General features: G+C 45.1%; 1 protein-coding gene across 2 annotated transcripts in view; it reads left to right on the top strand.

Moving 5' to 3' along the window:
- CstF50 (cleavage stimulation factor subunit 1 Cst50) overlaps window positions 1-13,748 on the top strand; it is a 28,543-nt gene extending 14,795 nt beyond the window's left edge. For both annotated transcript variants that reach the window (XM_075685061.1, XM_075685062.1), the window contains 7 exons: window positions 2,501-2,623; window positions 3,287-3,362; window positions 5,260-5,339; window positions 6,957-7,112; window positions 9,230-9,374; window positions 11,651-11,731; window positions 13,485-13,748. In XM_075685061.1, the coding sequence (XP_075541176.1) occupies window positions 2,501-2,623; window positions 3,287-3,362; window positions 5,260-5,339; window positions 6,957-7,112; window positions 9,230-9,374; window positions 11,651-11,731; window positions 13,485-13,600 (777 nt within the window). In that variant the 3' untranslated portion in view covers window positions 13,601-13,748. The remainder of the gene's footprint in view (window positions 1-2,500; window positions 2,624-3,286; window positions 3,363-5,259; window positions 5,340-6,956; window positions 7,113-9,229; window positions 9,375-11,650; window positions 11,732-13,484) is intronic.
- The last annotated feature ends 494 nt before the right edge of the window (window positions 13,749-14,242 follow it).

Here is a 14,242-nt window from a genome sequence, read left to right as displayed (position 1 = left end):
ACAGCACCTGTGGCTCCAATGCTTAGCTCGTGGGTGGTGGAGGTTTGCAGGCACGCATGGCCACCATGTATGCGCTTGGCCTCAGTGGCTAAGTTCTCCACCACAGAATCGATTATTGTGCAGGTAGGCTGCAAATTTCAGGTGAGCCTGCCTTATCACCCTTTCAAACCACTTATTGTTAGAGGCTGCCAGCCCTGCTATCTGAAACAGCTCTTCCATCGCTCGCACATGCTGAAGAAGTGATCCGTCTGGGCCTCATAATTTGAGCACATGCTATGTCATAAGATGGTAGTTAGTGGGTAAAAGTTCCTGCAAGGAAGCTGCCTTGAAATCGTCAGCGTCATTGCATGGTGGCCAAAAAGCTGGTACTACTGCACTGCTCACTGCTTAAGAACATTGGGCACAGCACGAATGATCATCTTGTGGTCGCGAAGTCCTCTAGCCGCCTGATAGTGCGCCAGATCCTCGAGGAAGCCCACGACATTAACTGCATAAGTGTAACCATGAAAGGTGGGCACTGCCAGCTTAATTGCCGGCCATGAGTAACTATTTTCGCACTTCCAAGGAAGTCTGTAGGGCACTGGAAAGGGCACTGGAAAGGGCACTGGAAGTCTGTAGGGCACTGGACTGAATTAATTGCATGGCTTCGGTAAGCAGCATTCTCGTGTATGGTGCGGTTGACCCACTGGGAGCGCCTCCTGGTGAGCTTCGAGCACTTGGGGCACGTGTGGCACCTTTCCCAGTTCGGTCAATGGTCCTGTGCTTGAATGGACACAACCCAAAATTCACTCACAACTCCCCACAACGGGACTCGCGGCAGGTGGCCACCAGGGATGGAAGCCACAGCCATGTAGCCCCTGAAGATAGGCGGGGTGCACAACAGTTTTCCCTCTTGCATGGCAGTAAGCTTTAGAAGGCCAACACTAATTAAGTCGATACTCCGTGCTTCGCGTTCTTGGAGGGGGGCCCAGCTTCACACTGCTCGACACCAGCGTCAGCTGAGTAATCGAAGAAACCGACATTAGTGAGAGTTGTCAATAATGACGACTCCTTGAAGCCAGGCAACATGGCATGGCGAGCTGATCACATGGGTCTTTGGCTCATTACACACAGCAGCCATACAAACGCAATTACCGCTCTGCATTTGTCGTCAAATTATGGGCCAACTCTACATCTCCCTGCTCGGTGTCAGTAAATTGCTCAAAAGATGGGCTTCTTGTCGCAACATAACGATGTGCGGAGAGACCCACTGAAGGTTAGGGCAGCGAGCAAAAGGGCGATGCCGGCTCTTGCCACACGTATGGAACTCCCTCCCAGAAGGGCAAGATCTCTAGGACAGTAAACGGCATTTATTGAGCCGCACACTGCGCAGCAAAATACAATACTGCATTTCAATGCAGAGAGCACACTTGGCATCTGCTGCCCCCGATGGCAGGGAAAGGCAAACGGCGTGCCGCGTCAACCAGTTGTTGATGCGCACAGGCTGGGATGGGTTTGAAAACACTAGCTTGTGCTTGCCGCTGCAAACTCTAGTCATCAACACTTGGGACACAAGGAATGCGATGCACTGTGTGCCTGCGAGAAATGCAAGGACAGCACGCAGACTGCCTCAGCAGGCCACATTGATGCAAGCTGGCAAGGCTTGCGGATGTCCTAAGGCCAGAATGTTCAGGATAAAGAGATGGACACTCATGCACTTTGCCTCTTGTGTCCAGTTCTTGTCCTTGTCAGAACTTCTTCCCTATGTCACGGCCCAGTCGGAGAGCCACATAGTGTGACTACTCAGAATGTGGCTGCAATGCTCAGCAAGGACTGCAACTTGGCTGGCCGAACGTTGACGTATAAGTTGTTCAGAGTAGAAGGAAAGGGCTTGGTAGGCATGTCACTCGCTGTTTCTATAGGTGGATTATTAAGGGTGCATGTCTTGAGCAGTGTTCACAGACCCCTCCACTCTCATGGCGTCCATGGGAGTCTAGCGACCATTTACTGACATTTCTACCGACACAGCATTACACAAGCTTCCGTGCTCCTGCAGCATGCCCCTTTGTTTGGTGCCGTTCGAGTTTCCTTTGCGTCTTCACATTGGAGATGGGTGGATGACAGCTTTTCATTTCATAAACTTCCTACCTTGCAGGCTTCCACAGAACTAATTCGCCGCATTGATTGCTGTCCCTGTCCTTTGAATTGTCTATTAATTCATCCTCACGCTGCAATCTGCTAGCTTACTGGTTAGCTCAGGCAGTAGAGTGAACCCACCGGAAAAGCTTTGGTCCTTGGTTTCGATCCCCATACCAGGACGAATTTTTCTTCAAATGCAAAGCTTTATTTCGAGTAAACCTGTATGGGTTTCCTTTGTAGCTTCGTGTTACTGACAGGTATATGACAATTTTCCCTTTCATGAAGTTTTCTTCACCTTGCGGGCATCCGCAGAACTGATTTGCTATTTGGATGCATATACCTTGTCCTGTCCTGTGATTCTGAACTTGATGCTCTATTTCAGGAGGTGACGTGCCTCGAGTTCCACCCACGAGAGCAAATTCTGGCATCCGGAAGTAGGGACTACACTGTCAAGTTCTTTGACTACTCAAAGCCATCTGTGAAGCGAGCCTTCAAGACTATTCACGTGAGTTCCCTTGCGAACATTGTGAATTGTTGTTGCACCTGTCAACTCTCCAGCTCGTTCTATAGATTTACAAATGTAACGCCAAGTTCTGCAAAAAAAAAGAAAAATCTGCTTGTGAAAATAATTAAAAGCTGTTGAAAGGGTGCAAGATTGCAAAACTGCATGCAATAAATAATTTGTGATGGTACTTGCACCACCTTGATAGCAGCTCAAAATGCCATATACCAAAAAGGTGCCTTATTCAGGCAAGTTTATCGAGTTAAGTTCTTGAAGCAGGCAAAATTGGCAGCAGCAGAGGGACTGACAAAACTCACTGTGGTCTAAAAGCAATGTTTTCGATCTCTGCTGTTACAAATTTGCTTCTGAGTGTGTGCTCCATCTAAAGGTAAGTAATCGTTAATAAAGTGTGTATGTATCCAACAATGTGGGTGCTGAGGGGAAGCTTTTCTTTTTCAAATGCGTGCTATCCCATTTCCTCAACACGGGATTTCGTGTCCACGGAATTTTTACAAATTAAAAAGTTCACAGGTTGGAACGTGTTCATTATGTGAGGCATAATAATGTTTCTATAATACAGTACTGATTCAGGTTCAGTCATTTTTCTGCCCTGCGGTGTTTCAGGACTGTTTTGGCTAATGTTAAACGATTGTTTTAAACCTGCAGGAAGCGGAGATGGTACGAGCCCTAGCATTCCACCCGTCTGGCGACTTTGTGCTGGTGGGAACCCAGCACCCTACCAGTAAGTTTACTCCTTGCTTGACAAGAAATATTCCTTTTTGATTGTCTTGCACAGTAACATGTGTGGAATTTTTGAAGGGACCTTGCAACAATGTTTTGATAAAAGTATGGCGAAAATGTGGTGTTTCCTTCAGCAGGAAGTCCTTACAGTGGTCGCCGTTATGGGTTCTTTCATCACAGGATGATTTCAGAAGTGCAACAGCTGATGCACTAAAACGAAGAGGGGACACAATGGTGGACAACAAATGTGTGCATTCTTCTTTGTGTGTGCATAAGCTGTTGGACTTTCAAGAGCATATAACTGATGAACATTCACCGACAAGCCCAACTCACTGAGTTGCGAGTGTCTTTCGGCTCTCAATGTGTCCTATATGTGATCATCAAGGCCACGCCACTAAACTGTACTCAATGAAAAGTGAAGAATTAAGCGGCAAATACACTCGTCTGATTAAAAGGGAATTGGTACCCACTCTAAAAAAATTTGCATGTTTTCGGGTGTATCTTGTCCCTAAACAATAATGGTCATCTGTCTACGTGCCTTTCATTTTTCGGAAATTCTGCGCTTGCGGCTTTCCTGTCAAAAATGCTATGATAACACACATGCCTTTTGTGACCTGAAAGTAACAGGTGCGCAGCCTTAAGAAATGCGTAGCCTTAAGAAAAGAAATGCGTGCAAGGTAAGTTACGAATATTGTTTGGGAACAAGATAGGCCCCAAAGGGTGCAGACTTTTCTTAGAGTGCAGGTATGCCAGCCGATTAAGTTTGCTCGCTTGATGTGACATTATGACAGAGGAAAAGTACGTCACTGCTGCTATCATCTGGGCTATAGGAAGCTACGTCAGTGGCTCTCAGCAACAATGGTTTAGTGCACACTGTCACTGAGGGCAGATTCAGTGCAGTTCTGTGGGTGGAGCTTGTGCTGTATTCTTAGTAGGCTGGTACGAAATGTAGTTGAACTCACCCTCACCAAGTGTTGCCGTCAGCACTGTTGTTTTTGTCCACACCCTCAGTGTCGTGGTAATGTGGTAAAAGTGTCATTTACCTGTCAAGCTAGAGCTTTCTCACTGGAGAAGGTAGTAAGCTGCTTGCATTGTTACATTGTCAGAAATTGCCTTCAGAGCTGGTTGAACCTATTGCATTGCAGTGTGCTCCCCACCCACTCAAATGCATGTGTTAACACATGTAAGCCTTGTATTATTTTATGAGCATATGCCAAGCTGCCGTTGCTTTAATGGGCAATTGTAATAAAATTTTGGACCAGATCAAAAGTCTAGGTACAGACAGTGTAGGTATAAAGCAGCCTCTGTGCAAAAATTTGTTTGAAATGTGAATGGACACACCATGAAAAGGTTGCGGATGGAGACATTTTTGATCTTAGGGGGGAAAAGAAAAGAAAAACTGCCATTACTGCTTGGCAGAAGTGACATCAATCAGAAGTGACTGGCAATCGAGCATGTTGAGAACCAGCGCAGCACATGAGTGTGAATTCTGAGATTGAGCTGCACCTGCGTTGCACTGAAGATCTCGCAGGCCATGCTCTGGTATGTTCCGTATCCATAAGTCACAATGTACATACGTCACCCTCTGAGGTTTTATTTAAAGTCTGTTAATTTAAACAATCGAACGGTGACCAGCCCTGCAGTATTGCCACAATTGCTTTGATATTAAATACTGCTTATTTCTAGTCATTTACTCCAAAGTAAGATTTGTTGCAGTAGGCCTTTAATATCTGTAACCTATTGTATTGTCCAAGTAGCCCACATTTAGGCCAGCTGCAGAATTACCCGTCGTGTAACTGCGTTACTCCATTATTGGAGTATCGCTTAGCACACTGGATGAATGAGTGTGCCATTTGCAACTAACACCTGCCATTTCTTTTTCATGATTCATTATCCAGTACGACTTTACGACGTCAACACAGCCCAGTGTTTCGTGTCGAGCGTGCCTTCTGATCAGCACAAGGGTCCCATAAATGCGGTAAGCTGGTTCCACTTACCCTAACATGATGTAATGTGTTCTTTCTCTGTATATCCAACTATGGCCCAGTAGGAATGCATAACTGGTCATAAAACCAATAGTAGTTAAGCCTCAATATAACCAAATTCTCGATGTAACGAAGTATTTAACTTTTCATAGCCTCTTGTCTTTAGAACACCATGTATTTAGAACCTCAATATAACAAAGTGTGTTTGTGTGCAATTTCAGTACAACGAAATTTCACTGCCGCCATAAAGGAATGCTAAGACAATAAATGGAAACTTCCACGGACACAGATAGTCACATGATTGAATTACAAGCAGCTGCTTGCAAACCCACCTCTCAAATCGCGCGCCATGTGACAAAAGCGGCCACCAAAGTGGAGCCGCATCATGTTCGGTATAAAGTCCAAAGGCAACAAGATCCTTTCGTACCCCGCGCATAGTGTGCTTTAGGTGGAAGTGAAAGTGTGCGAGGGTGAAACAAGAAAGATGGTGGCTTCACAGGTGTCGCCTTCCCTTGCGAGCATATGGAAAGAGGGGGAGGTATGCGAGCTTGCGGTAATGCGATAAAGCGCACACGAGGGGGGAGGGGTGGGGGCGGAATTGGGGGTAAGTTGGCGTGCGTCTTGGCCGTGGTTGCATATGGCTGTAAGCGTGGCTGAGTGCACATGTAGCAATGCACCCTGCTTTAGAGGTAATCTGCCGCGTGTGCAAAGAGTGCGCGCACCGAGATTGTGTGGCACCATGTAAGCTGTCTTCCCTCACTTTTAATATTGGAGGTTGCGTAATTTCGAGTTTTGGTGACTCGTTGAAGTGAGAGGCACATGAAGCATTTGCTCCCCACTGCCGGCACTTTTCCCGATGGTGTCGTCACAGTGCGGGTGACGCTATCAGCAGCAGGGGCGGAGTGCAAGCTAAAGTGTGGCTGGCTTCGCTTAGTTCACATCGCTGATGTGACGATATCGTCGACGTATGTGGCATGAAACCATATCACTCGTCGTCGACTCCCAAATTCATCAAAATGGAGTTTTCTCATTCAAACTTAATTTTTTCGATTGCCCGATAATTAGGAAATATCTCCAGCTCCTGTCGGTGTAATAAAAATTATTCGGCGACTGTGCTTATTTGCATTAAAGGTCGAATTTCAATACAACGAAATTTCAATATAACGAAGCAAATTGCCGATTTTACCGACTTCGTTATATCAAGGTATAACTGTATAAGTAGACTGCAATCAACATGGTTGGTAAGAAGTGGCTGATATGACACACGTGTCTAATGCATTAAAGCAGTAGTGTGCATGATGTGTAATCTCTGATGTAATTGATAACAGAAAACTCACTGTATGTCCCTTTAAGAGCAGACCGTGCTCTGTACTTGTGTTATAGGAAGAGAAAAGCGCAGTGCAGAGTACGGCATGTTTCACATGCCTTGGATGCTCCGTAAAACTAGAGTTGCTGTACTACCTCTGCTGTGAGTGGACTCCTACTTGGTGGCAAGACACGTTTCAAAACTTCTGAACTTGGGCTGCAATGCTTCTTGCACAGCTTCAATGACACTAATAGGGCGTGTACACCTGTAGTGATATACTTCGTACTTTTTATTTGACGAACAGATTCGCTACAACAACTCTGGCAAGCTGTACGTCTCGGCTTCCAAGGACGGCGATCTGAAACTCTGGGACGGCGTGAGCAACAAGTGCGTCTGCACGTTCCCGCAGGCTCACGACGGCAACGAGGTCTGCTCCGTGGTCTTCTCACGCAATGGCAAAGTGAGTAAGGAGCTCGCTGTACTCCTCGTGGATATGGCTGCTCTCTGTTAACACTCCTGCGTCTTTGGCGATGTGGTGCATCTGGGCAAGCAGCAAGAATGGCTGCTCCACGGTAATCATTCTAGATGTTCTGTGAAGTGCAGGACTGGGCTCACGGCTTCGATAAAACTGCTGTGCAGTGTTATGTGCTTGTAACAAGTGTTACATTAAGAGGAGTGCTAGGTATGTGCAACTCTTCCAGCCACACCGCTGGCTGTTTTCTGTCATTGTTACAGTGGAAGGCTCCTTTCACCACAGCAGTGACAGATGGCGCCACTGTTTCATTGCAGTGAAATCAAAATTTTTTTATTAGACTCGCCACATACAATACTTATTCCAGATTTATTGTGGATGAAACAGGAGGGCAAGAAATGCTTACAAGTGTATGTTAAACTGAACCTTCCACAAAGTGATACCTCTGTGCAAAATTTCAGCATAAACAATCCAAAGGTTTACCTGTAAGAGTCGTGTGTACCAGCTGGCCCTATTTTTGCAAAGCTCGTAATACTGTACAACGTCAGACAACTGTCTGGGAATCCACCTGTGAAAACTTGAATGCGTTGCACTTTGCAGCTATCCATAGCTCTTACTTCCAATCTGCTGGATATCCACTGAAAGTATTTATATGTCACCAAGAGTTTTAATATCTGCCAAGAATAATTAAAACTTTACGAGGAATTCACTGAGATTACTTATAGTATATTGCTATACAGCATAGACTGCTTATAGTGTAACTTATAGTATATTGCTATACAGCATAGACTGCTTATAGTGTAAGTCACTGGAGGCACGAATATCCACACTATAAGTGGTGCTGCACTATAACCAAAACAACATTTTTCAAAAGATGCACACATGTAGACCATGTAGACAAAGCAGCCACCCATATCCGAGAATCGAAACGTGCCACCGGAATGTTTTCTCCGTTTAAATTTACGAACGTTGAAATGTTAATGTCAGAGGTCGTGCAGCAATCTTTGCACAAAGCAAAGCGACAGTAAAAAATATATATATGGAGTTGAACCTTGCGATAACTAAATCGGAGGGGAATGTGAAAAAATACGCTTTCGCGACAATTTCCTTGTTGTGAAATGAGACAGCACAGATACTTAATGCGTTGCAGTATGAAACTTTCTGTCAAAATTTCGTTAGCCCACTTTGGCAAGCTTGCTCGTGGTTATAGAACCGCATTGCCGACAGCGGATGTGCGCTAGTGCCCCCTGCCAATTGCTCTGGCGGGAGTGCCTGTGCTTCAATCGCAGATTTCATTCTGTTGCCCTCCGCCATAGTGGACTGCTCCAGTGTAGTTTGTCGGCCACTCCACATCTGCCATGGGAGTTCACTATGTACATGTGTCACAGCATATTCCAAAGCAATAGCTGCGCTTGTCGATTTGAGATAGTACAAAACTGCTTGAATCAGGTGCGCTGTCTTAATTATATAAGCCTGCCTCACCACTTAATTGGTGACAATTTACACACATAAAATTTTCGACACAGCAAGTGCATCTTGTTTTGGTTGATAACTTGATAACTGTGATAATTTGGGGAACATTATCACCCTCAGAAAGTTGCAGCAGTATTGAAAAAGATATACATATATATTATTACAAAGGCATCCATAAAGGCAGGGCGGCAATAGTGCTCTTACCTTACGGTATACTGGAGCTCTGCGCTTTTATCTCACCACACTTGAATGTGTGTAATTGGGTAGGTTTTGCACAAGATTGCATAGAAGTCGGGCATAATATGTATTTCGGCTGTGAGTGTGTCCGTAAGCACTGAGACATGCACAGATCCGAAGTTTCTCTTTTGTGCCCCGCACAAAAACTCTTGAGTGTGGCGGTGTCTGCATGAAATTCAGAGGCCACAACAGGCAATACTGCATCAGACAAAGGCAACATTGTGTGCATCTCAGTGATTGTAAGTTCTTTGGTGGTGTTCGCTGTCACAGGGTGTGCTATAAATGAGTTCAGAGCCAAAGAGATTCCTGAAGTTTTAAACTTTTTTCCCAAGTGTGTGATCTCACTCTAGCTTTCGTTCATCACGTCGCCAACAGTGCCAATCTCTTCTTTGCAGTATGTCCTGTCGAGCGGCAAGGACTCCATTGTGAAGCTCTGGGAGCTATCCATGTCACGGTGCCTCATTGCGTACACGGGTGCTGGAGCTACCGGCAAGCAAGTCCACAGGGCACAGGGCATCTTCAATCACACGGAGGACTATGGTGAGCTGCGCGTGGCACTGGACTTCGAGAAGGGGCATTGCCTTCTGGACCAGTATTTAGGAATCATGGAGCTGGTGGCGGTGGTCAAACTGAAACTGAGCTAGCTCCAACCAAAATTTATAGACGCCTGGTGTTTCGAGCTGGTCCAGCTCCTCCTACAGAGAAAAAAAGTTGGAAACAGCTTGCTCCCTTTGGGCCATATCTTTGTCTCACAACAGTAGTCATCGTGTCTTGCTTACGTTTCCTTTCTTGAAAACACTGCGCTAGCTAGTTTCCTGTTAAAGTGCTACGTCATGCTGATTACCTAATTATTATTGGTTACCTGGAAGCGCCAGGTGTGCAGCATTAAATTAAGGAAAGGCACGAAAGGTAAATTACAAGTAAGTATTGTTGTGGGACAAAGATACGTCCTGAGGCAAGTGAACTGTTTTTAGAGTGCAGTTAGTAGAATTCAGAAATATTTGACTATCACTAAAGAGTTGTAGAAACAGAATGAGAAGCACAACTTAGTATTGTGTTCTGCGTACCTCTAATTCTAATTCTATGTTCTTTTTAGCGCTAGTTAAATATGTCCAAATTTCTTCATCGGAGGTAAGATGGCAAGAGGTGAGGTTGTGCTTCTTTCCCCTTATCACCTTCGGGTTCCAATAAATTTTCGTTGCAGTTTTTGCAATTCTAATTCAGTTGGTTGTTCCCAACTGCACAGACCTCTGTCAAATGTTTACCATTGAAGTTCTGGTAGTGTTTAAGCCAGAAATCGCATGTACAAGTCTTGTGAAAGGGCACAGAGTTCTCTGAAAAGAAATTTTTCAAGAAGTCCTCGAAAATGAGAATGAAGCTCCAAGTTTGCATCTCTTTAGCTCAGTAATAAATGCATTTAGTATTGTCGACCCCACTTTTCAAGGGACACTAAAGGCAAATACTAAGTCAAGCTAAAGTGATAGATTAGTGCTTGAGAATCACTAAGGCATCAATGTTATCGCAAACAGAGCCTTACTAATCGAGAAATTGAGGTAAGTGAACGACATGATTAGGGACTCTTTCGGGACATTCAAGCACTTGCCCCATGGTGAAAGCACTCCTCAGTTAAATTCTGTCACTAGTAGTCAACCACTCATTGCACAAAACATCCTCCTATTGTAAGACGAAATAAAATGCTACTTGTCCAGTTCTGTTTCATGTTTAGACAAAAGTACTCGTTGAAATCACCCTCGACAACGACGCGGGCGGTCAAACGGTTTCGTTTTCTCTCGGCTGCGCGTTGCGTAGCGCTGTGCTGGTTTTGCTGGCTCGCGAAACTCGCACAAACTGCAAGTAAGAATTCGCCTTCCATGTGATGTCACAAGATGCCCGAACGGTCTACACCACCTGGCCAAAAAGCAACTGTGGCTGAGAATCCGCTGCTCTGACTTTATTTGTCTTCGCTCGGTACCGCCGTCTGTCGGACGTCGTTTCATTCACCGACGGCAGCAAAGGGCGTATGCAATGTCACTGCTCCTGCGGTTGGGTGGCGCGAGATTTGAATTTTGAGAAAGGTATTCGTACCCTTCAGATGCAATTTTCTCATAAACCAAGTCTTTTCTTGGCACAAAACGAGCGTTGCGAGGTTTATGGAACGGTATTTAAACAGTCCACGTCGACTTAGTATTAGCCTTTAGTGTCCCTTTAACAATCTATCGGTTATAACGACCACATGTCACAGCACCTACGATCTTGCAACTCTGTCTTTTGAAGTTGCGTCCAGATATAATGACCAGTTTCAAAAGCGGCATACTGTTACAACAAACACTTCAAACCCGTCCTGGTGTTAACAGCGCAAAACGTAGATGAGACACAAGACGGGAAGACTACAACGGTGTCGTCTTCTCGCCTCGTGTCTCATCTACGTTCTATGCTGTTAACACCAGGATGGAAAACCCAAGCCCAAGCTGCTATTCAAACCTGGTCACTGTTAAATGGAGGGCGCACACGAAGTTTTGAAGCATAGAAGTGCGACCGAACTGGGTGCATGGCAGCGTGCCGATCTGGGAAGCCATGCTCTTGCGGATTGGGAGTGCCGAAGGCAATGGCAGAGTTGGAAACACGTCATAGCCATTACTTTTTTTGAAACCACCTATTGCTGATGTGTGATTTACCAGTGCAGCTTCACTTAACTTCTTTAGTGTCCCGTTAAATCGTTTAAGTGACCTGCCCTTGGCTTGACGGGGGCTGGAGTGCAGTGTCATCCGCAAGTTAACAGTGCATCAACCAACCTGTGTGTTCTATGTCACCTGCAGTTCTCTTCCCCGATGAGAAGACCACCAGCTTATGCAGCTGGGACTCCAGAAATGCTGAACGGCAGCGCCTGCTTTCCTTGGGTAAGGACTAGCATATTAACAACACAGAAGATGTGAATACCTGTTCTGCCAACACTGCTTTCACTGGCTGTGTGCGCGAACATGTGCTCTCAATTTTGCCTTGAGGAAGCAGTCTCGCAAAAATTGTGGCACTTGGTGGGACCCTTTTATGGCTAACACTGGCGCAGATTTTTCATCTCGTGTAAGATTTTCACAAATATAGCCGGCTTGAAAGCCTCTCGGCGCCTGTGTCTCTATCTAGAGCACAGCTCTTAGGCGGCCGTTCCTGGGTTGAGCGCCGGCATTGGTGTAACCGCGTGAATGCGCTCGTGCCACTGCTTGCACCTTCGTCATCGTCTTCTTACACAGCTCGCTCCAATGCCGCTCATCATGCTAGCATTCCCGTACTGCCAGTCGGTACGAGGATTTCAGTCTCAAATTCCTTCGCTCAGTCTATCACAAAATGAAAACACGTATAAAGCTGCACTCAAATTTCGCATTAGCGAGTGTTGTAATCGTCTGACCTTTTTTTTCTTTAATCTTGCAGGTTTACCAATACAGTATCAAGAAAAATAACCGAAACCTTTAATTGTGACTGCCATATCTCTCTGCCATTAATGCTTGATGTGCCAGAATATTCAGTGCAAGACATGATCGAACAATCTGAGCAGCTAACTTGCTCAAAATAGTACTTGCCTAAATCGCTCGTCTAATGTATGCCAGAAAGACAAATGTCCTCTGATACCACCTTCAACAGTTTTTGAAAGAAAAGAAAGCAACCTCAGGTGACGAGAAATTTTAATACATCAAATAGTGATAATACATCAAATAGACACAAGCCTGTCATGGCAAAGTCAACATGCCAGACCGCTTGGCGTGGAGTGGTGCCTATGCGCAGCCAAACCTTAGTTTCAAGAAATTGTTTATAACCAAGTACATAAAATGAATGAATGGACATAGCAAAGTAATCGTAATTCCCCCAATATTTCCTTACAAACCATTGTGTTAAATATCTCGTTCTAACAAAGCAGAATTTTAAAAAAATTGAGCCCTTCAGATGTTTTATTTTTACATGACGGCATTGAGGGCGGCCCGTATCGCAGGAAATCCGGCGTCCGGTGCTTGCATCCCCGTGAGTGAAAATGCCCGTCTATATTTAGGTGTATGTATATGCCACGCCTTGCTATATGACATGCGGTGTATGCGGGTTATATTGCCACTCCATTCTATCTGTAAAGCTGCTCCATACCTTGTCTTGCATTCTTGACAAAGTCATTCCTCATAATTTTGAGAACGACAGCCCACGAACAAATGTCATGAAACAAAACACTGACTGTGCATGCCTTTTATGTTAAATCTTCTCATGCCGAAATATTAAAAGTGCGTCGCAATAACAGAAACCTGTAAATGGTGTAGTTCTTTCGGCATGGCTGTGCACTACCTCCGGGATCGGCCCATGCAAGAAGTCTCATTTCTACCAGAATGCTTGCCTTCATGCATAGCATTCGCCACCAGCATTTCCCGGTAAACGTTAAGGTTAAAAGCTGCTGTTACTGGCAAGTGTGAGAAGCAGTAGGGGATCTTCGAATGCTTTCGCATTCCACTCTTAAAGGTGAAGCTTAAGCGTCCAAATTTTCTTGCTCGTGGTTATGACGAAGTAATTTCGGCTCCCTCTCCAACTTGCTTACAGCATGGCTTTACTGACGTACCATTGCATGGTGTTACGCTGTGCATTGGTGAACCTTTGTGTGCAGCCTTATTTTTTTCTGTGCAGGCCACAACAACACAGTTCGTCACTTGGTCCATTCACCAACCGGCCCGGCCTTCCTGACCTGCAGCGATGACTTCAGGGCTCGTTTCTGGTACCGCCGTGTTGAGGCCGTTGACTGAACACATTGCATTGTCCCATTTACCGACATCCAGTGCACAAATCATGCTTTGTTTGATCACTTTGCCTCCACAGTCATCCATTTCCAAGAAACAAAATGGCACGCCAAGTGTAAAATAAAGTACGTCTTCTCGGGTTTGGCTTTTTGTATATCATTGATGAAGGACTCTATGATAGTAATTCAATAGAACCTACTAAAGAGTGCTGTATTTTGCAAGGTCTAATACAATGCTAGTTGTCCATTGTCTTGCTGTCTTGCCAAATAGCTTACAGTACAGCATGCATACAACAAATTGGCTTAGCCTATCTATTCAAACATAAGGCGAGGGTTTTTTTCCCTGAATCCTTAGCCTCGAAGTCAACCAATGCCTTACATGTGACACTGATAATTTCAGTTAGTTTCAATATGGTGGCAGCAGCATCACATTTTTGGCGATGCAGATTTTATATGCAAGCGCGTATCGTAGCAACTAACAAACCTTGGCAGGTGAGGCAGTACCACATTTTGGCACATTTAACTTGCACTGAGAATTAGAAAAAGCTATCAGTAAAGGTGGTGTGCAGATAATTTGCGAATTTTACCTAGAGGTGCAACTTTACGACTGTGTGAATTTCGTCTTATGGTGTGGCTTTACAGCATGCTT

Source organism: Dermacentor variabilis, chromosome 3, assembly GCF_050947875.1.
Source record: "Dermacentor variabilis isolate Ectoservices chromosome 3, ASM5094787v1, whole genome shotgun sequence".
Classification (NCBI taxonomy): domain Eukaryota; kingdom Metazoa; phylum Arthropoda; class Arachnida; order Ixodida; family Ixodidae; genus Dermacentor; species Dermacentor variabilis.
This window is presented reverse-complemented; position numbering and strand designations above follow the sequence as displayed.